Source organism: Tursiops truncatus, chromosome 15, assembly GCF_011762595.2.
Source record: "Tursiops truncatus isolate mTurTru1 chromosome 15, mTurTru1.mat.Y, whole genome shotgun sequence".
NCBI lineage: Eukaryota > Metazoa > Chordata > Mammalia > Artiodactyla > Delphinidae > Tursiops > Tursiops truncatus.
In genome coordinates, this window is record NC_047048.1 from 6,135,740 (window position 1) to 6,158,746 (window position 23,007).

Genomic DNA, 23,007 nt, shown 5'->3' on the forward strand with positions numbered 1-23,007 from the left:
GGATCACCTCACTTAATCCTCACATTATGAGGTGGTTTCACTTCTTAGCGCCCTCATTTTACAGTTGGGAAAAACTTGAGGTTCAGAATAGTTGATTCACTTGCCCGAGGTCACACAGCCAATAAGTGGCAGAACGAGCATTTGAACCAAGATCACTTTGTCTCCAAAAGCTAAGCTCTTAAGCACCAAAATCTACTATGTCTTAGATGATTAAACATCAAACATTACAAAGTGATGAAATGCTGTTCTTGTCTGTTTGTGTGAAAGACAGTTTTGATCCAAGATATGATAAAGTCATACAGTAATAGAATCTTAGAATTGTAAAGGATTCGATCATTCCTCCCACCCAATGGAGGAATCGCCATTCAATTGTAGGTATGTGCAGCACCAAGTGTATAATTACTTTGTTGAGCTGGAGAAAACATTTCCTGGCATCTGATTATCCAGTTTCTGCATGAAATCCTTCCACTGATGGGGAGCTCTTTGCTTCCCAGGGCAGCCTCTTCCATTTAAAAACAGCTCTGATTGCCAGAAACTTCTTAGTGAGCTGAAAACTATGCTGATCCGGGGTCATACATCTCGTGGTTGCAGAAAAAAGAGGAGTGTTATGATTTGAACATTAGACTGTGAAGTTCTTTTCTGCCTTTCAGTCATCACATCCATCATCACCTTACCTTCTAAACCTCTGAAAGGAAAGGGTAACAAAACGTTAGGGTCATGTATTTTGTTTCCTCAATTTTGCGGCAAGTTGGAGCAAAATCTGTTTGCTCAAGACGCTGTTTCGTTATCGTTTTTTAACATTAAAATATTGTAAAGGACTAAAGGCAGAAAAGGAACAGGACAGTAGAATCTGCATTCCAATCACATCACTAAATGCGTGCCCAGAGCACGTTGGTTGAATTCTACAGAAATGTTTGCTACGGTATTGGGGCTGGGAGGAAGACTGTGATTGATTCTATCAATTTTTTGTTGTTGTTTTCACAAAAGTATCAGAGCCATCGGAGTGCGACCAGGTCAATGTCATCAGCTTGGAGTCCTTTCCCTGCAGAAGGAACAATTAGAAAGAGACACCCATGTGCTAGCTCTCAAAACTTGTGACCTGCACCTTCCACCCAGGAGGCTAGATTCCCCATCAATTCCTTACTTCTATCCCATTAGTGAGGACGTGCCGCTAAATCTTGGTCCTTTTCCTCAACTGAGGAGGAGGTTAAATTCCCTAGATTTATAGAGGAACCACCGAGACAGCGAGACCTCCTGATTCCTAGAGAACACCAATAGGGGTGGAGTTCCGGGGGGGCGGAACCGTGACGGGGTTCCGGTAAGCTTTCCGGAACTCGTTCTATTTGTGCTACAGGTTGTTGTATCGTCTGCAGGTTTTTCGTTTCCGCACCAGCCCCGCGACTCAGAGTTTCCGGCTGCGGGTAGCGTAGGGGACTAGAGATGCGTAGTTACTACCCCCTGCAGGATGTGGGGAGATGCCCACTCCCACGTTTCCCTCACTCACTCCCAGCCTAGCTTTGTGCTTTGACTTAACCTAAGTGATGAGATCGATTAGGAAAGGAATTGGAGACAAAACCAAGACACTAGCGTTTTCTGAGGTGTCCACAGGGTCGGTTTCTCTGAGCCCTCTCCTGGGCTTGCCTACGGCTGACTTCTCACTGTGGACTTTCCTCTGTGCCTGTGCACTCCTGGTGTCTCTTTCCTCTTCTTATAAGGACACCATTCCTATCCTTGAGGATAACACCCTTATGACCTTATTTAACCTTAATCACCTCCTTAAGTGCTCTGTCTCCAAATACAGCCACACTGGGGGTTAGGGCTTCCAGTGCATGGGTTTTGCGAGGGGCACACAATTCAGCCCAGAACAGTTGGGAACTATCTTGTCACTATCTGTGTTTTCCCATAGCACCTAGCACAGCGCCTTGCAAAATGGTAAATCTAGGTTTTTGTTAACAAAGTGATAGAACACCTGATGGGAACTGGGAGAGGAGTTATAAAGTCATTTAAATCTATTGTCTTAGCTCATCTTTGTTTATAAAATTTCTGAGCTCTATTCTGGAAGGTCCTAGTTCCTGCTTGGAACTTCAGTCTCCAGGACAATGGCACAGAGGTAAAAGGGAAGCTCCTGGGGCCTCTGGGGTGGGAACTGCAGGGGCAGGGTCTGTGCCCTTCCAGTAACCCCAGCAGTGTAGCAAGCATCTGTTCTAACGAGGGTCCGGGGTGGGGCTGTCTACCAGGCAGGTGCGGTGCAGTCAGCCGAGGTGGAGCGGTTGAGCCCTTGCTTCTCACAAGCTTATCTTCTGGCAGGATTCTGAACAGTCTGCGGTAAGCGGTATTGCCCCAGCAGGTGTCACAGTGGATGTAGGATCATTGGATGATCACAGCATGGCTTGGGGGCCTCCGTGGCTATTCATCTTGGTGAGCAGAGATTGCATTGCCACTTTGAATGATTGGACTAGAACATCTGTCTTGGCATCCTGTCCCCTTCAGAACCCACGCTGGATTCTTTTTGGTGAGCAAAGGGCTTATCATAATTGGGCCCCCCATTTTAATGATTTTTAATTGTCCGAGCCCCACTTGCCAGACTATATCGCTTAGCTTTTGGTTACAGCCCAATAATCCATCCAGTTCTTTGTTGAAATTCTTCAGTTCTTTTGGAAAAGAAAATGCAGGAGGTATTGTTCTAATCTCAGATTTAATGAAGAATATCTTAAACATGTATTAAGTCAGTTTAATGATAACAGCTCTAACAAATAGACCTACAAAGGTCTAGCTGCTCAAACACAATAGCAGTTTTTCTTTTTTTAATGAATTTTTAAAATATTTATTTTATTTATCTATTTTATTTTTGGGGCTGCATTGGGTCTTAGTTGCAGCATGTGGGGTCTTTGTTGAGGCATGTGGGATCTTTGATTGTAGTGCGGGCTTCTCTCTAGCTGTGGCGCAAGGTCTCCAGGGCGCATGGGCTCTGTAGTTTGCGGCACGCGGGCTGTTTCGCTGTGGCATGGGCTTAGTTGCCCCGTGGCATGTGGGATCTTAGTTCCCCAACCAGGGCTTGAACCTGCGTCCCCTGCGTTGGAAGGTGGATTCTTTACCGCTGGACCACCAGGGAAGCCCCTATAAGTTCACTTTTTACTCCTATAACAGTGTAAGGCAGATATACATGACTGACAGGAAGGCTCTCCTCTGAGCAGTCAATCTGATGGCAGCCCTGGCATCTTCAGACGTGGCTTCCGAGACCTCCTTGGGGATTTTCTAACCTAGTCAACTGGGAGAAGAGAACACGGACGTGTGACAGGGCTTTATGGGCCAGGCCAAGAAGTGGCACACATCATCTTCACTATAGTCCACTGGTTAGAACTCGGTCACCTAGCTGCATTTAACAATACAAGCTGCAAAGTGTTGTCTAGCTGTGTGTCCAGGAAGGAGAAAAACAAATTTTTGATAAACTGGTAGCAATCTACAACAAGACTCAAAAATTACTAACTGTAGAAAATTGATAAATTCAACTACACTATATCAGGAAAAGACAAACAAAATGGGAAGCACAGCCCAGGAAGATGAAAAGATGCTCAACTACATTAGTAATAAGAGAAAAGCACATTAAACCACAATTGGATACGATTTCACAAAAGATTATCAAATCTTTCAAAATCCGTCAGTATCAAGTACCGATAAAGATATAGAATAGTGGAAACTCTCATCTGCTGTTGAGTGTGTAAGTTGTTACATTTATTAGGGAAAACAGTTTGCCATACTTTTTTTTTAGCCATGCCACATGGCATGTGGGATCTTAGTTCCCCAACCAAGGATCGAACCTGTGCCCCCTGCATTGGAAGCGTGGAGTCTTAACCACTGGAACGCCAGGGAAGTCCCTGGCCATACTTCTTAAAGTTGAACACGTATATATCTTATTTCTAGTTTTTTTCACAGGGAACCAAGAGGCATGTTGACATGCTGCTTTATAAAAGCCCCAGACTGGAAACATCCTGAAAACCCATCAACAAAAGAATAGATTCATAAATTGTGCTGTATTCCTGCAGTGGGATACTTATTGTCAGTGAATGTGGTTGAACCACAGCTACACAGAAAGATGCATGATTCTCAAAACACATGTGCAGTGAAAGAGTATGACTCCATGTATGTAAAGTTCTGAAAAAGCAGAACTAAGTAATACATCATCCAGACATAAATAGATAGGTGGTACGTCTACATAATACAAGGGAATGATTAACATAAAACTCAGAATATTTGTTAACCTTTGGTGAAGAGGGAGGGAGAGGAGATTGGACAGAATATAAGAGGCTTTTTTTTTTTTTTTTTTTTTTTTTTTTTTTTGTGGTTGTTATATTTTATTTTCCAAGTAATACTGATTAAAAATATTTACACACCTACTTTTAAGTCCACAGTTTAGCACTCTTATTTGTATGGCTTTAAAAGTTATAGCACAAGATCTTTACATTAAGGATTGGGGAAAAAGATTCATTCAAAACAAAGCCTAATATATTATATACATGTTTTTTCTCTGTACTTTTAAATACATTAATTTTTAAGTGATGCTCATCTTTTTTTTCATCTGGTGGTAAAATACTAGTGCAACTTTTCATCAAAATAAAGTTTACCACAGATATAAGTGAATTTTCCCAATTGAAAATGGCCCTTCAGCCGCCACTGAATGAAATTTCTCAATCTAACTGAAGTGAAAAAGAACCGGTAGCTGTCACTGTAAGGAAAATACCGAGTGCTATAGCATGACCTACATTGCTCCTTGCAACACAAACTCTGAAAGACCCAGAGGCGCTTTACAGAAGTTTAGTTGAATTTGAAAAGGCACATGGGTGTGGTTGGTTTTTAAACATTCTAGAAATTTGCCGCCACCACCACCGTTTCTGTTGCAGAGATGACATCTGTGACTGTCAGGGTAGACAAGAGTGTTGTTCAAGCTAAAGAAAGCCAGAAGCCAAAATTTAACTGCACAGTAACAATGCACTTTTCTTCATGCAGCCTTGTGTTTCCTATATATTCAAATATTCTAACATGCATTAGAATACATAAACTTGTATTCTAATGATTTTATGTTTGATTTTACAATATGGGGGAAAAAAAACTTGAGGAAGGACATGACTGGGCAAAGAGAGAAGGGAGAACCCTTACCACAATGAAAATAGATACATTCGTACCCAACTATATAATAAGAATATAATCCATTTCAGTTTTCCAGAAATATACTTCTCAAAGCTTCCCATTCACTTATGGGAAAGATCCCTCCTCTGTGGCATCAAGTGGGGGAAAATCAGTTTGTTTCAATAGAAACAGTTCAACACAACAGGAAAGAGCTTAACTTTGGTCCACATGTCTGTTAGCTTAAGGACAGTCACACTGCCCATCATCAGTTCAAAAACTCAACACATAAATTTAAAAATATATTCATTTGTTATTTCATTCTAAAACTGGCATAGGTGTTCTGTTCTCATTTTCTGACTTTTCAGCTTGGGAATCCACTGTTGATTTGGTCTCTAAACCCTCAGCATCTTCGTGATCTTCTCTGGCCGCCTCAGCAGCATCTGCTTGGGTAGTCTCTCTCTCCTCTTGGTTCATGATTTCAGGGGTCACTTGATCCAAGTCTGCTTCTAGAAGCTCAGTTTGTACTTCCATTGGCATCTGATTTACCCGTTCAACGTGCAGCTCCTCTACATGTACTTCGGTACCTTCTTCAGTCTGAATTCGACCCACTTCTAGATAACTTACCTGGACCTGTTCTGGAAGCTCGTTCATATGTGAATCGTGCACTTGGCTGTCCTGGAGCAGATCTGGGTGGACCTGTTCCACAGTCACTTGTGCCGAATCCACTTGAACCTGAAGCAATGGTAACACGTGCACCTTCCCAACTTGTTCTATAATAGTCATTGATGTCACAGGTTCAGTTTGCACACGTGTTTCTACTGAAAGAACTTCTTCAGTTACTAGACGCTCTGAAATATTATGAGCATCACTGAGATGCCTCCTTAATTCATTTCCTTGCATAAACCACAAGTCACACAAAGTACAATGGTTGGGTTTATCTCCAGTGTGTATTACCAAGTGATCTTTGAACTGGTCCCAGCTGTTAAACACACTATTACAGACCTGACATTCATAAAGCTTCTTTCTTCCCTTTTTTGCCCCCACTCCAGTTTGGCATGCAGTCAGGTGACATTTGAGGGTGCTATTTCTAGCAAATCGTTCATGACAATTTGGACATTCAAAAGGTTTTTCACCTGTATGCTTTCGAAGATGCTCTTTAAAATGTCCAAAGTGGTCAAACTGTTTCTCACAGTACTGACATATGTGAATTTTTTTCCCAGTTCTTTGCTTCTTACTGACTCCACCTTCTTCAAGGTGGTAACAATTGAGGTGCTGTTTCCATGCGCTCTCCCGAAGATACCTTTTATTGCATATTTCACACTTGAAACTCTCAGTGGAGTGTGATTTCATGTGTTCCTGTTTGCTTGTGGGGTCAGAGGCACAGCCATCTTCATCTTTAATCTGCCCTTTTCTATCACCTTGACGGTACTTGCTGGTGATATCTGCCAATAATGCCAGAGCGGAATCATCAGAGGAACCTGTGCTCTGAATATACTTTATGGACTGCCTGGCAGTAGCCACATCCTCTAACGTTTCAATGCCTTCATCTTCCACTTCGATTGTGCCTTCAGCAATCTCCACCTCGATTTCAACAGGTTCAGATTCTGCAGACGGCAATGACTCAGTGATAACATTTGAAGTTTCTGCAATCTTTCTTTTTTTTGCTTCACTTTTTCCTGTGGTAGTTTCCTCTAGTGGAGCTGAGTTTTCTTTGTTCCTGACTTCAAGGGCTTTGATAGCTTCTAGCATTTGTAGAAACTCTGCTGCTTTCCATACATCGTTGGCTTCTTCTTCTCCTTGTATCATTAATTTTGCTGTATATGTGAACTCAATCAAATGACGAAAGGCCATTTTACTAACACCTTCTATCTCCACCAAAGGTTCCTGAGTAAACTCCTGAAAGAATTTGTAAAAGAACTTGCTGCAAGCAGCCAAAACAGCCTTGTGGGCCTTAAAATGGTGTCCGTCGACAATCAGGGTGATGTCAGTAAACCGGTCCTGCTCTCGCTGTTCATTCAATCGGTCCAGGATCATTTTATGATGTTCAGGGAACTCCTGAAGGCATTCCATCGTCTCTTCGGCCTCCATGGCCATCGGGTTGTTCTAATTGGAGTCGGGAGACGCGAGCTGGAGCGGGGTGGGCACAGCGCCGGAGGCTCCGGGCTCCGGGGCGCGCAAGTCCGGCAAGGGAGGAGACCCGACAGCCGCCGCGGCCCTCTAACGGCCCGCCAAGCCCTTCGGCCCGGCCCTGGCTCCCGCCGCCCCGGGACCCGGTCCGGCCCGCGGCCCACTACGACTCCCGGGTCGCCTCTCCCTCCCCCGCCCGCCCTCTTCTCCCCAAGAGGCTTTTGTGATTCTGAAAATGATCTATTTCTTACCTAGTATGAGGACGCATGGGTGTTCTTTTCATTATCATTTACTGTCATATATCCTCAGATACTTTTGAATTATGATATTATTTCACAAGAAACATGGACAAGTTTACTGTAAAATATTGCTAACATACAGACAAGTATAGACAATAGAGATTGATTTTAAAGAACATTCACATATGCACCAGATTAATCAATTCTTAACATATTTGCTTCATATCTTTTTTTAAAAATATATATATATATATTTATTTATTTGGTTGCACTGGGTCTTAGTTGTGGCAGGCAGGCTCCTTAGTTGTGGCTCACAGGCTTCTTAGTTGCGGCTTGCCAGCTCCTTAGTTGCAGCACACGGGCTCCTTAGTTGTGGCATGCATGTGGGATCTAGTTCCCTGACTAGGTATCGAACCCGTACCCCCTGCATTGGGAGTGCAGAGTCTTATCCACTGCACCACCAGGGAAATCCCTCATATCATTTTAAGAAATAAAATAATATGTACTGTAAAGACTCCCATTCCTTTCCCTCATCAGAAGGAATAACTATACTGAAATTGTGTCCTTCTTTTCCCCATTTTATACCACAAGATCTTGTATCCATAAACAATATATGTAGTGTTGCAGGATTTAAAATTTCATGCAGACATATTATATTCTGTCATATTGGAACTTGATTTGCCGTTTTAAGATTGATTTATGTTTCTGTATATAAATAGATCCAGTTTATTCAAACTGCTGTAAATTAGTTCCCGAGAGAGACTTGGAAGAATGTTAAATTTGGTAAATGTGGGTAGATGGTGTAAAGGATTCTCTGTATTATTTTTGCAATTTGGAAATTATTTCAGAATAACAGTATCACTACTGAGTCATTTATATTGGCAATATGCACTTGGAAATGGAAGTGGGGGAAGTATCCATTTGTGATAATGACACAAATAACTGACCATACGTTTACTTGAAAAAAATCTAAGAACTTACCTGAAAATGTATATTTTGACAGGAAGTCATCTATTACTATTTTATTCTAAAATGTAGAATTTCATGTAGTATTTTCCTTTATGCTTCCCCTCCTCATTTCTACCAGCTAAGAAATGTTGGCAGGAGAAGCCACCTGGATAAAAGCTACAGTTGAGTGTGAACTTGGAATAAGATCTAGACCGACACAGGTGTTGTCAAAGGTGTGAGCTGCATACTAGTCATATGACCATGTTTTGTGACATTTTAGTGAACTGTAATCCAAGTGTGTAAAAAGAGGAGAAAATGAAAGCACTGAACAATTTTTATATCTTATTTTTAGTCATTTGAATTTTAACACAGTCTGTTTTTTCATTTATAGTTTAGCATTATTAGCTAAAGAAGGAAATAACATTTGTATTATTTATTTTTCACCTTGATTTAAATATGGTGTAAAAAGCTTCACTGGTCTTGTCAAAAAAAGGTGCACCTTTTCTAGTCCAGTGGAGTGTTCTAGACTCTTCTGACCTTTGCAGTATGAGCTAATGATTCCCCTGTGTGGCCAGGCATGGAGGACAGTGGGTCCAGCCCCTTAGCTAAATAGAAAAGCCAAAACTTGAGCGTTTCTTCTCCATTACCTTCCCTGGAGGGCTAGTTTGGAGCTCCTGCCCTACTGCTAAATATTGACAAACATGACCATACACTGACGATGACATCGCTGATCTGTGCTCCTGGCCTGGTGACCGTCTAGCCTCTGCGGAAGGCAGGAAGCCTGCCCTGCACGCCGGCACTCTTGAGCTGGGGACCCCTTTCTCCCAAGGCAAATTAGTTCAGCAAGTCTCCTAGACCAGCTCCACCCCTCCCCTCCTTTGTGTCCCAGGAATTCTACTGAAAAAAATATTTTCAGCAAATAAAACATTTTATAGGGGCCATTTATAAAGGGAAAGGAAGGCCATTTAATTTAGTCGTAGAGAAGGAAGTGGCACCAAATACAAGCTCCCTTGTTCCTCCATAAGAAGTCCTTAGGGTTTCTCCAGCAGTGCTGTCCAACAAGCCTGGGCTGATGGGAGTGTTCTATAATTGTGCTGATCTTGAAATGTGGCTTTTGATTTGAGGAAGTTTTTTAACTTTTTAAAATTTTAATTTAAATAGGCTCATATGGCTAGTGGCTGCCATATTGAAGAGTGCAGCTCTTTTCTCCTCCTTGGGACAGATGTGGCTGAAGGTAGGCATTTCCATGTTACCTCTGGATCCTTAGCTGTACCCTCTCTTTCTGGGAAGCTGGAAGCATCATCTACACAAAGTACATCATCTACACAAAGTAGATTCAGTAGTCTGAGCCAGACTGTGTACTCAAGCCTGGATCTGCTCTCACAGGTCCCCAACTCCAGAGGTGCTTGTGAGCAAGAATTCTCTCTCATTGGCTTATTTCCTCTTGTCAGAGGCCTCGACTTCTTAATTTTGTTCGGGGAAATAGAGTTTGGCAGCCTTTCCTTCCAGCCAGTTCCTGCCGCTTGGTACACAAGTACTGATACCGAACCCAGTATATAATCTAACACTCATTATTTTCCTGCTGCAAAGCTGAAGTTTCCTTTATTTTATGGGGTGCCACTTGCTTTCTTATAATTCCCGATAGAACTTTGTTTTTATGTGCTGGGTAAGAAATCATGGAACTGGTAAGGGCAAGAAAATAATCAAATCAAGAGATTTGATTAACATGAGAGGGTCTAACAGCAGCAGTTTACTCGTGAGGAGAAGAGGTGTTGAAATACTGGTAGGGGAGTTAGAAGGGACACAGAGAAGGGCAGACAGCTAATAAAGCAGCTACCACGGAGAGTGAATGTGCGTCATCCCATGGAAAGACTCTGAAAACAGTGTGAAACACATGCTTCACAGATGTTCCACCCTAGGGGAGAGGGAGACCTGGTATTCGTCAAAATCCCATCAAGCCTGGTTGAGGGCTGCCCCTAGAGCAGTGGTCTTTCGTGGTTTTCGAAAAAGCCCGCAGCCCAGGAGACACAGATGGTGCAAGTCGGATGAAGCACACGGCAGGGGCAAGGCCGGGGGCAGGGGGGCCAGGGCAGTAACAGCATCTGCTCTGAACATTGACTTTGAACTCTCAGTAGAACCTAGTAGCACACTAATTTTAGTTTCTGGGTAAATTTCGGTAATTCTTAATATCTCAGTAGTACTAGCGGGTAGCCCTTATTTTTAAAACGTCTGTATAATCTCAGGTGATTTTTCATTATGAAACCAAGAAAGGCGTTCTTAAATCGTTCACGATCCAGAAGATGGTCTCCAGCCTGGGGGACCACAGAGTAAAACTTCTATGCCTTCCATCTGCCTTGACTTAACTCGGGGAAATGAAGGTAAAGGGGACCCGGGGAGACTGGACACAACAACCTATGACATTTCTATTAAGTAACTTTTTTTTTTTTTAATTTAAATCCAGTTTTATTGTTTTGTTTTTTGGCTGTGCTGCAGAGCATGTGGGATCTTACTTCCCTGACCAGGGACCGAGCCCATGCCCCCTGTGTTGGAAGTGCAGAGTCCTAATCACTGGACTGCCAGGGAAGTCCTCTATTAAGTAATTCTTGACTGTAGCAAGAAGGTTAGCTACGAAGAGAGGGTCCCCACAGAAAAACCATTTCAGTTCCTGTTTATTAATTTTCATAAAACAATTGAGTTACACATATTTGCAAGAGTGGTTAAGTTCTGGTCTTTAAATGGTAGCTTTTCTGGTTACTGTCACATAGGTATCTGCTCTCTGTGAGTACCCTGATGCTTAATAAAGCTTGTGCGCCAACTGAAAGATTTTCCACATTTGTCACATCTGTAGGGTCTCTCTCCAGTATGAATGACCTCATGTCGATGAAGATTTGCCTTAAAACTAAAAGTTTTCCCACATTCGCTACATTCAAAGAATTCCTCCTTGGTATGGATTCTTTGATGCTGAATGAGATCTACATTCCGACCAAAGGATTCACCACATTCACCGCATTTATGAGTGTTCTGTTTATTGTGAATTTGTCGATGGCTCATAAGGGTTGAATGCCGGCCAAAGGCTTTTCCACATTCAATGCATTTATGGGGTTTCTCTCCACTGTGGATTAACTGATGTCGAATAAGGGTTGAATTCTGACTAAATGTTCTTTCACATTCGCTACATTTATAGGGTTTTTCTTTGGTATGGATCCTCCTATGTTCAACAAGATACGCCATCTGACGGAAACACTTTCCACAGTCATGACATTTATATGGCTTTTTTTGTGAGTGACACTGTTTGTGGACAATCAGAGCAGACTTCTGTTTGAAGGCCTGCCCACATATGTCGCACTCAAAGGGATCCTCTGAACTGTGAATTCTTTGATGTCGAACAAAATTTGCCTGACGCTGGAAGGCTCTTCCACATTCGCTGCATTCATAAGATTTCGCATTTGTAAGAATTCGCTTATGCCTCAAAAGCAGTGATCTCTGATGGAAGGGTCTTCCATACTCATCATATTTGCCCTGCTTTGTCCTTGCCTGAGCTTTCCGATCTTGAATAAGGTTAAGGTTTTGAAGGAAGTCCTTACAGCATTCATCACCAATAGTAGGGAGTGAAAGTCGGTAAATGTCCACAAATTCGTTACATTCAAGTAACTTTTCTAAGGGTTTCCTGGCCATTTTCTGCTTTACCAGTGACATCTTACATGACTCTAAATCTTCAGAAATGTTCTGCTTTGGAGTTAGCTCTTTCATCTTGAATCTGGCTTCAGGACCTAGCCAAAAAAAAAAAGAAAGTATATAAATGACCTGACTGCCATAGAAGGAAAAAAAAGGAAAGAAGTCAAGAAGTTTGTGATACGAGACTCAAACGAGGCTAAGAAGTGCTCACCTAGTTAAACCATCATACTACAGAGGCCAGTATTCTGATTTCCTTCCATAGGACCCACAGCTTTCATATCAGAAAGAGCTCTTGACATCAGCTAACCAGCTAAAATGTGCACAAGAGTATATGTCAGAGAATGTGAGAATTGAATAAATCCATCACCATTAGTGGGATAACAACTTACTCTCAGTACCAGCAGTGTCACATAACTAGGAGAGAGGTAGCATTTTGTACTTTGTAGATAAGCATGTTTTTAATAATTCTGGGAGAAACAACTTCTTAAAAATGGAGAAAGTGTGTAAGATAGAATAGAAAAGGAAACAGAGAGAAATAAGTACAAAACCAATGGACTAGAGCAGTGGGTTTTCAACCAGGGATGGTGTTGCTGGAACCTAGTGGGTGGAGGCCAAGGATGCTGCTAAACATCCTACGAGGCCCAAGCACAGCCCTCACCGCGAAGAATTAAACAGCCTAAAATGTCAGCGGTGCTGAGGCTGTGAAACCGTGGAGGGAGGGATGTGAAAAAGGGTAGAAGCAGCAATCAGGACATAGTACGTAGGACAAAGGAACATCAGTAAACACCGAGAGAATTTGGAAAACAAAATGAGAGCAAGGGAACAAGAGCAAGTATAGAGAAAGGGTAAGTGATGAGGGTAGAAAAAAGGAGTATCTAGGATGGCACGAGAGCTGTCAGAAAACACCAGACCGGCTGCTTCAGAGAAGCACTTGAAATGCAGTAGAAAGAGGATGAGCTTTGCAGACTTGATGTCAAGTCCCAACTATCAACCTACTAGCCCTGTGACAGACATCGCAGTCCCTTAGTTTCTTCACCTGGGAATGGGGCTGATGACCATACCCACCACCTGCAGGGGGCAGAAGGGACAATGAGCAGGAGAGACACCAGACACCTGGCTCGGTATCAGCACAGGAGGGGCCTGGTGAATGGGGTCCCTCCCTCTGCGTGACCCCCACAGGGCCGGGTCTTCTCCTCACCCACCTGGGCAAGCACTACCGGAAGCCTTCCTAGTCCCAGCTCTTGGTAGATCCAGGATCCACGGCTCTTCCCACTGCTCCAGCTGACAGATCACCTCAGGTTTGGGAAACTGAACTCCTACTTGTGGGGAAGTAAATGGGATGTGCTGGTTAGTGAGCAGCAGATGTCCCAGAGCTCATTTTACCCCTTGGGGTCTAAGCGGTGGGGGGACAGTGACAAGCAGAGATCAGGACAGTAGTGAACAGGGCTGGTGAGGAGAGGACTTGGTGCAATCTTTATTGAAAGCCTGAACAATATTCACACTCCGGGATGTGGTAATTTCACTCTTAGAAATATAGCCTAAGGAAAATTAGGACAAAGGTTAACGAACCAGAGATGTTCAGCAGAGTTCTAACAAACAGTGCAAACTGGAAATAAACTAAATGTCAATAGGGGAATGGTTAAAGTGTAGCACATGAATACAACAAAGGCAAAAGTATTAGGCAGATACTGAAAATCCATGTATTCAAAGAATATTTCTTTTGGGCTTCCCTGGTGGCGCAGTGGTTAAGAATCTGCCTGCCAATGCAGGGGACACGGGTTCGAGCCCCGGTCCGGGAAGGTCCCACATGCCGCAGAGCAACTAAGCCCATGAGCCACAACTACCGAGCCTGTGCTCTAGAGCCCGCGAGCCACAACTACTGAAGCCCGCGCGCCTAGAGCCTGTGGTCCACAACTAGAGAAGCCACTGCAATGAGAAGCCCACGCACCGCAAGAGTAGCCCCTGCTCGCCACAACTAAAGAAAGCCTGCACGCAGCAACGAAGACCCAATACAGCCAAAAGAAAGAAAAAAAGAAATAAAAAACATTAAAAAAAAACTGAAAGAAGTTTCATATTAAAAAAAAAAAGAATATTTCTTTTCCCCCCAGTGCATCTGATAACATTTTTCAAAGAATGTTTCTTAAAATAGGAAAATGCTCCCTAGATATTTTAAAGCAGAATACAAAACTCATGTAAATTATGATCCAAATTTTGTTTTTAAAAACTACGTGTGTGTCTGTGCGTGTGTGTGTGTACAGATCTTCCTCTACTTACAAAAGGGTAACTTCCTGGTAAACCCAATCTAAACTGAAAATATGCTAAGTCAGAAATGCATTTATTACACCTAACCTCCCGAACGTCATAGCTTAGCCTCACCGACCTTAAACACGCAAAGAACACTTATATTACGCCACAGTTGGGCAAGATGATCTAACACAAAACCTACTTTATTATAAAGTGGTGAAAAGCTGTTGTAACTTACTGAATACTGTACTGAAAGTGAGAAACAGAATGGTTTCAAGTGTACTGGTTGGCTGCCCTTGTGACAACATGATCACATAGCTGTGTGGGAGCTGCGGCTCTGAGCCCAGCGTCACCAGAGAGGACGGTCCTGCATATCGCTATCCGACGAAAAGATAAAAATTCGAAGTGCGCTTTCCACTGAATGTGTATTGCTTTCACACCATTGTAAAGTTGAAAACATCTTAAGCTGAACCATCATAAATAGGACTGTCTGTATACATACACAAAAGTAAACCAAAATGTTAACAGGGTTAATGCTGGGCAGTGGGTAGGCAGATGATTTTAACTTTCTGCTTTGTGAGGGTTTTTAATAACAGGGAAAATGCTGATACTATAATGTTAAGTTTTAAAGGGATTACAGAATTATACATAGACTATGCTCAGATAGCTTTTTTTTTTAAAAAAACAGCACAGGAAAAAAAAAACAGGAAGGAAATATTCCAAAATATTAACAGTGTTAGCCCTGAATGTTTTCCCCTTCCGCTTATGCTTTCCTCTACCTTCCATACATTCAAGTATGCTCTTGGAATGCTTTTAGAACAAAAGTAAACAGTAAAACATCCAGTGCTGGGTGGACAGTCTCACAAGAGGCGGTCAAGAGTCTGTGCCAAGAGTGTCCGCAAGGGAGCCAACACTCCCCAGAAAGAAAAAGTCATCCAGGAACCTCCCACCCTAGGGAGACTCTGCATCGGAGTAACACAAAGGCAGGCTCCTGGGAAGATGGAAGCTGTGAAGGTTCAGAAGTGAAGTCAGTGAAGAATCATTTCCTGGGCACCCAGTGATGTTGTAAACAAGGAGGGAAACCATTTTCAGACAGAAGGAAGAAAAAGACTCTTCAAGGGAGCAAGATGCTAGACTTGGAATCTGCAGCGGCCAGTCTTTTCAGCTCCTAGGAGTCTTAACAGGTGTGGAGGATTCAGGTCGGGGTGGGGAATGGGCTCATCGTCTCTGAACTCTAAAACAAAAGGGAACTATTAATTGTCCACAATCCCTCATTTGAAAACTTTGAGGCCAGATGTGTTTCATGACTCAGAATTTTTCCAGATTTCAGAAAGGTGCCTTGGTGGGTATATTTTCTCTTATGCACCACCCCCAACAGGGGTTGGAGCTGAAACCTTAAACACACTGATATTTCTGATGCCATATATATATATATATATATATATATATAAAAAGACCAAATGAGAAAAAGGATGATAAATAGCTTCCTGTACGATAAAAACCAGATTTAACCACCTGATGACTTCAGGTTGGGTCTTATAGCCAAATGAGTTATGAAAAAATGTCTGGTTTTCAGAGCTTTTTCTGCTTCTGGAATTGCAGATAAGAGACTGAGGAGATGTGCAGACACTCAAAGTGAAATGTTAAGCTGACTCATTACCCAAGGAGAGCACGTTTCTGTAGTTGTCCAGCATCACGTCTCTGTAGAGGTCCTTCTGAGCCCAGTCCAGTGTGTCCCACTCTTCCCTGGTGAAGTACAGAGCCACGTCCTCAAAGGACAGCAACCCCTGGAAACACAGCGACTAACTGCAGCTGCAATTCTTACAATAACTTTGTGAGCTACAGTTTTATTATTACAGATGGTCAATATTTAAGGATTCTCTGGCCGTTTGATCTCTGCTGCAGTCACTCATCTCTGCTCTGGTAGCACAGACACAGCACAGACAACAGGAGAGCAAACGGGTGTGACTGTGACCCAATAGAACTACTCCCGGCTCCAGGTGAGTTTGCCGACCCTGCTCTGTACAACCCTACCTTCCACATCTTGTATTTCTTCTGCCCGGATCTCTCAGGAAAGAGATGGCTCATTCCCATGAGGTCACAGAGGATGGGGCAGCGTGCGGGCCATTCACACAGGGATGGACAGGCTAATGGGACACAGGGACGGACAGACTAATGGGAAACAGGGACGGACAGGCTAATGGGAAACAGGGACGGACAGGCTACTGGGACACAGGGATGGACAGGCTAATGGGACACAGGGATGGACAGGTTAATGGGAACCAACCAGGCGAGCTGGAGCTCGTGGGGCTGGCTGTCGTGGGCACCGCTACCCACTAGGTGTGAAGGGGGAGGACAGGAGGGGACACTGGGATCCAGAAAGTTGTTGGAGAAGCAAGACCGAGCAGGGGGCAGCCCAGCAGGGAGGGACTGAGGGATAAACCCCCAACAGCGATCCCCTGCAGGCGTCTGGTCCCCACCCCATCCCCCTGCCAGAAGCCAATCCGAAGCAAGAGCAAGGGAGCCCGTGGATGGAGAATATAAAGGCCAGCCTCCCAGGGCGCAGACAAAGTGGGGAACGGCGGAGAGTGTCTCCACGGGCCAAACACAGACCGCTGAGCACCGTGCCCACGGCAGAAGTTTCCATCTGCAACTGTGTATCCAGCTCCCGGGGGCCGAGAGGCCTGGCGTCTGCCCCCCACACTCGCCGTGGTTCAGGGGGTGTTCGTGTGGAAGGGCTTCAGCAATAGGAACACCAGCCCCACCCGAGATGCTTCATGCCGCTCCCCTCTGCAGACAGACCCTGAGTCTCGCAAACGACAGGCCTTTCTTTCCTCCTGCCCACACCTGGCCCAGGGTTAGGGTCTCAAGCCCCCTCCCCCGATCCTGAATATCCTCCGTCCCCAGAGCTGCCCGCAGATGCCCTCACCTGCCCCACCTGCCTGCTGCCTTCTCTGCACCTGCGTGGAGGCTCCCAGGCGCTGGGATACAACGGTTCAAAGCCCCAGAGTCATCTGTGTGCGTGGGGTTTCCTAGCTGGGCCCTTCGTGTGGCTCCACAGTTCTCGCCCTCAAGGTCCTCACCAGGGGTCTTCTTCCCCTTTATCACTCCCGCTCCTTCAGGAAGCATTTACTGAGCACCAGGAAGTCGCCGGCCTCCGTGCCACACGCCAGTGACAGTAAACGCACAGAGGTGACAGCTCCTGCCGGGCCCACGGGACCAGCCCCTCGGGCTGCGCACTGCTCGACTCTAGGGGACACTGTTCACGTGGCAGCTGTGACAACGGGGCCCCCAGAGCTGCTAAGTGCACAGCCTGTGCGACCCACGGAGCCCCAGCCCCGCTTCAGGGAGTGAAGGGTCCAGTGGGGAAGCGGCAGAAGTCAACACGGTGACGATCCAGGGGTCCACGGGGGGCGACGGGGGCTGCAAGGACAGGGCTCGCCCCACCCCCTCCTCTCAGGAGGCACTGCCAGTCACTTCCCAGAAAGCAGCCCCCAGGGCACACGGCCCTCACCTCCTCCCGCCTCCCCACCGGCTCCCAGGCATCCCCTGCATCGGGCCTCACCCCCCCCTTCTCCCTCCTGCTGACCCCTCCTCCTCGGGCCGATTCCATTCTCTCCTGTCTCCTCCAGGGTCTTAATCCAATGACCACGACTCTCCTGTGTTTGCCCTTTTCCCCCTTGTGATACTGTGATTTAAATAAGAAATATATATTTGGTCTTCCTCCCTACTTCTGGCACAGAGTTCCTAAAAACCCTTGGATTTTCCTAAGGGATAAGCACAGAGGAGCATCTTTTAATATTTGGGCTTTGGTCCTCGGTTTCTGAAATAGCTCCAGGGCCATACAGGTGAGAGGAATGTCTTGTTACTCATGACAAATCCCTCAACCACACCTGAGTTCATGTTAATGTAGAAAACTCCTAAGGATGGGGTTGGATGTCAGGGGAACAAGCATGTGATGAGAGGGTTAGAACCTTCACCCCTAGCACCTGCGGGGCGGGGAAAGGCTGGGGTTCAGTTAGTCACCAAAGGTCAGTGACTCGACCCATCACGCCTACGTAATGAACCCCCATAAAAGCGCAGAAACGGAGGTGCTGGGGGGTGTCTGCCTGGAGAGGAAAGCCCTGCACCCCTCCCCCACTCCCCCTGCCCTGTGCCTCTCTTCCATCGGGCTGATCCTGAGTTGTAGCCTTTTACATGAACCAGGACCTGCTCAGTAAACCGTTTTCAGAGTTCCGTGAGCCACTCTACCAGATCAATGGCACCCGCGGAGTGGGTCGTGGGAACCCAATTTAGAGCCGGTGGGTCAGAAGCAGAGGTGACAGCCCGCACTTGTGACTGGCGTCTGAGTTCGGGGCGGGGGGCGGTCTTGCGGGGACTGAGCCCTTACCCTGTGGGTCCGATGCTAACTCCAGGGTGACAGTGTCAGAATGAGTTAAATTGCGGGCACCCAGCTGGTGTCAGAACGGTCAGAAGTGAGGCGTCATGAAGCAGAGCAACACAGCCGCGTTCCTTCCCAGACTATCACTCCTGCCCGTAGCCCGCAGGATGCTGCCGCCTCTCCTGCCTTTACAAAGCTGCTCCTGGCGCCTTGCTCCCTCTCGCTTCCGCCCTCTCTCCTTCCCTTACTGGGCCTTTTCTGTAAAGAAGACCCTACACGCTCACGTCCAGTCACCCCACACCCACCCAGTGGCTCTTCTGCAGCTGTCCTCCTGAGCCCAGCCCTCCGCCCACGTGGGAACACAAGGGAGAGTCATGGAGTCAATGCAGGATCTCAGAGAGATTTCAGAGGGAGGATTTTTGAGCTGAGTCTCAGCATATGCAGAGGTCGGTTGCCTGTGGACAGGGAGAACAGGATGCACACAGGCCTGGGGACAGAAGGGAGTCCACATCTCTGCGGGCGGGTCCTCTGGCCGTCAGGGAGGGCGGGAGATGCCACCAGAAGGGCAGGCAGAGCTCTGTGATCCCTCAGCAAACGGACACGCTGGGCCAACGGGTCAAAGCGCTGCCCCTCCAACTCCCTCTTGCCTCCCTCCCGTCCAAGACTGTTCTTTCCAAATGGTCGCGAGGGTTCCTCACGTGTCTCCTCACTTTTCTACTCAGCCTCTCACACTCACCCTCCATCATGTTACGAGTTCAGTAACTAAGCTTCCAGTGTCCCTTTGATGCCAACAGATCAGAATTTATCCTGTGTTGTGGGAGTTTGTTTCCACAGCTCCCTCTCCAAATGGCTTGTAAGCGCCTTAGGCGAGAGCTTCTCTCCCAGCACAAAGGCAGTACCATCTGGTATACAGTAGGTACACAATAGTGCTCACTGACAGAAACAAGGAGCAACTGTGGTGACAACAGCTAAACTTACAGAGCGCTCCACGTGTCACTAGATACCCTGCCGATACGCCACGTGCCCCGTTTCATTGAATCCTCGCAACTCTGCGACAGCTGCTATCATTATCCCATTTTCCAGATAAGGAAACCGTGAGAGATCAGGTAACACATCTAAAACAGAGCCTGGATTTGAACCCGTCTGGCCCCAAAGTTCAAGCTCTTTACATCCTACCTTCCAAGAAGAAAAAAACCCCAGCTGATAAAGATGGCTCGACCTGAACAGAGGAGTTAAAGCCACGTGAACGCCATCGCCCGGCGGTGAGGCTACACCAAGGTAGGGGAGGAGCAACCCTGCTCACCTTCCACAGGACTGGCAGGAACACGGCTTCCATGGCCTGGCCTCTGAGGTGGTGCAGCCTCCCGGCCATCAGGCTGAGCTGAAGGAGAGGAAAAGAGCACACGTAAGGCCAGCCCCGATTTGAAGCTCTCTCACCAGGCAGCCCTGGACAGGGAATTCCAATGGGGCCAACGAACCTCAGCTAGCACAAAGTCACTGTGTTTGGTGTTGGAATATGTGATAAAATGAAAGCAACTGCTCGAATACTCTTGTTAGGAATTTCTGAAGCTAAATCAATTTCCAATCTTTATCCAAGGAAACCTGTGGCTCTGCCCTCACCTCCTCCCTAGAGTATATTCAGCAGCACCTCGTTGAGAGACTCAATACGCCAAGGGACCAGACTGTAGGAAAAAACAGAACTCTGACCTGCAACCTGCAGCAACCCGCCTGGAACGCAAACCACAAGCAATGCAGCAATAGGCCCTACATCAGGACTTGGTCTACAAGTGCCAGCTTGTCTCTGATATGTACCCCTGTCCTCCATCTAGGGCCGACAGGAAAAGCCGAATATGCTCCCGTACCCAATCACGTAGGATGTTCCGCTTCTTTTATTTAACCTGCCTCCAGTTTTTCCAAGCCAATCAGCTCCAAACTCAGCATATTTGAGTCTTCCCTCTTTTCCACTATAAAACTTCCCCTGCTTGCCTTTGAGTCTCTGCCACACACATGTGATGGTGGCCAACTCCCTTGGCCATGAAGGGAATGAAGAGCCTTTGCTTGTTCTCTTTTGGGTGGTCTTCATGTATTTCTACATCACACAGAATCAGCTCAGATAGTGTAAAAATGATTTTAGGGCAGTTAGAGATTTTAGGCTACATATGATATACAAAGAGCTAATTGTGGTCAAAAGAAAATTCAGAAGACTTTACTTGATATGAACATTTTAGGGAGCAAAACCCAAACTGTGAACAAGGAGACTTCAAAACTGAAAGTCTTGGGCTCTCAGCAGTTACCGCTCAGTTTATAAAGCCTGTGAAGGGGTGGCAGAATAAGCCACCCCAAAATATACCACTTTGGAATACTGAGCTGTGGGACTTAAAAAACGGCTGTTTAAAAAAGAAGCAACAGGGGAACTTCCTGGCAGTCCAGTGGTTAGGACTCGGGGCTTTCACTGCCGGGGCCTGGGTTCCAACCCTAGTTGGGGAACTAAGATCCTGAAAGCTATGTGGACTCACTCATGCTAAGCCCCATGTCAGCAAACCAACACTTAATCCTTAACCTAACTGCCATTTCAGCCTCTTCCAGGAATAGAACCTCCCTCCGCTTTCCCTATGAAGATAGTATTTAGGCCTGAATTCTACGCCATCTCAGGGGTTAGTCATTTTTCCTTGGGTATCTCCCATGTTTACATGAGGTATACATGTTAAGAAACTTGTTTATTTTCATCTTTTATTGCGGGGGTCTCAACTAAGTACTCAGAAGGGTAGAGAGAAAATTATTTTCCTCCCATACACATGAATGAGGAAGTACATTGTTTTCTATTGGGACTGGTTACTAGAAACTGACATTCCTTTTAGAAGAGTAGCACCGGACAAGTTTACTTGTTTGTAGCTGATTGGCTAGGAAGCTGCCAGGTCACCCTGACATGAAGAAAGCTTGTTTCCGTTAAGGACAGAGCCAGCATTTGGGGGAAACTAGGACAGCTTTTAAGTTTTGGTTCCGCAGCTATGGGTGGTTGGCCAGGGGACATACCCAAACTGTGGCCTCCGCTTTGCTTCTTTTTAAATATAGTAAATTCGGTGTTGTTTCTCTCAGGGAATACACAAATGATGGGATACGGAGGATCTTCATTTTTTAATTGTGCTTCTCTGGCTACCGGCGAACCTTGCTTTATGTAAGTACATCTTTAAGAAAGTCCCTCACACACCGTTCACGTTCCCTAAAAACACTGCTCCTAAGCGCTCCTGCCTCTTAAGCAAGAAGGCACCCCCCAGACGGTCCTGATCAGGGGAAGGGACCTCAACCCTTTCATTATCTAAACTAGATTATCTTCTGTGAGCGTTGTGCATTTGGAAGTCAGAACCCATAATCCAATTTGTTAATCTATAACAATACAGTGCCCTGAAGATCGGGGTGGGATGGGGGGGAAGGATACGGGGGGGGGAGGGGGTGTCTCTCCAGCCCTCACACCTTCTATGGCGGGGCCACTGAGGCTTCCCCGCGGCACCCAATCCTCCCATCACACTAGCTCCTTTCTCCCCAAACCTCGCGGCCTCCGACTCCAGCCGCGTCGCCTCCTCCAGGAAGTCCTCAGGATGCACCTGCGGCTGCCATGGGGGCTGGGATCCCCTCTCGAGGTGCTGGGCTGGACCCGGAATCAGGTCCGAGCCTCTCAGCTAAACCGCACCTAAAGGCGCGACGCTAAAGGTCCCTGAGCCTGTCAGCCGGATCACTGGCGCACGCCGAGCAGAGCGTCCCCACCCGAGTACCTTCTAGGAACGGCGGAGGCTTCGCAACTCTCTGATAGAGGGTAAGGGTAGGGGCGGGGGTGGGGGGAGTGTGCGAGTAAGGGGGCGGGGCGCTCATGTCTCTCGCAACCTCCGCTCCTGGCCGGAGCCAATCAACTGCCGCAGAGGGCGTTGACTAGGCCACGTGACTTCCAGGCCCCGCCCCAGCCCGTTCCAGCCTACCCTGGAGGTCTGGAGGCTAGGGGCTTTAAAAATGCTAATACCAAGTCCTTCCCCTTCGCACCGATTGTAGCAAAATCTCTAGGAGTGAGCCCTCGTGCAGTTGGGTATTTTTAAAAGCTTCTCCTGGTAGTCTAATATAGAGTGACCAACTTTTTAGAGAGCCGACCCTGGACACAGCCCTACCAGGCAAAAAAAATATGTTAGTATAATGAATTATAATACACATATATGTTATTAAGATAAAAACATAAAAATAGATACTTATCTGAAATTATGTTATTCAGAATTGTTTACTTTT

At 46.0% G+C, this 23,007-nt stretch overlaps 2 protein-coding genes and 1 long non-coding RNA gene across 14 annotated transcripts; 1 reads left to right on the forward strand and 2 right to left on the reverse strand.

Annotated features, from left to right (window-relative positions):
• The first annotated feature begins 1,358 nt into the window (after window positions 1-1,358).
• LOC109549218 (uncharacterized) lies at window positions 1,359-21,948 on the forward strand. The gene is made up of 4 exons (XR_002175442.3): window positions 1,359-2,110; window positions 2,308-2,512; window positions 9,600-9,672; window positions 21,835-21,948. It is a non-coding gene; the product is annotated as an uncharacterized lncRNA (long non-coding RNA).
• Window positions 5,227-7,435, reverse strand: LOC117308027 (zinc finger protein 131). Its single transcript, XM_033839147.2, has one exon. The coding sequence runs from the start codon at window positions 7,216-7,218 to the stop codon at window positions 5,440-5,442; it is 1,779 nt and encodes a 592-aa protein (XP_033695038.1). The 5' UTR covers window positions 7,219-7,435; the 3' UTR covers window positions 5,227-5,439.
• ZNF789 (zinc finger protein 789) lies at window positions 11,091-22,486 on the reverse strand. Of its 12 annotated transcripts, none has more exons than XM_073791915.1 (6): window positions 22,285-22,486; window positions 20,042-20,119; window positions 16,018-16,144; window positions 13,316-13,432; window positions 13,110-13,181; window positions 11,091-12,208 (listed from the first exon to the last, which is right to left on the reverse strand). In XM_073791915.1, the coding sequence occupies exons 2-6, from the start codon at window positions 20,108-20,110 to the stop codon at window positions 11,196-11,198; spliced, it is 1,398 nt and encodes a 465-aa protein (XP_073648016.1). In that variant the 5' UTR covers window positions 20,111-20,119; window positions 22,285-22,486; the 3' UTR covers window positions 11,091-11,195. The 12 variants fall into 12 exon arrangements, with proteins under 12 accessions (XP_073648016.1, XP_073648015.1, XP_073648014.1 ...); XM_073791914.1 differs by lacking the exon at window positions 22,285-22,486 and adding an exon at window positions 21,772-21,901 and having other exon boundaries at window positions 13,316-13,429; XM_073791913.1 differs by lacking the exon at window positions 22,285-22,486 and adding an exon at window positions 21,772-21,901.
• Between the last annotated feature and the right edge of the window lie 521 nt (window positions 22,487-23,007).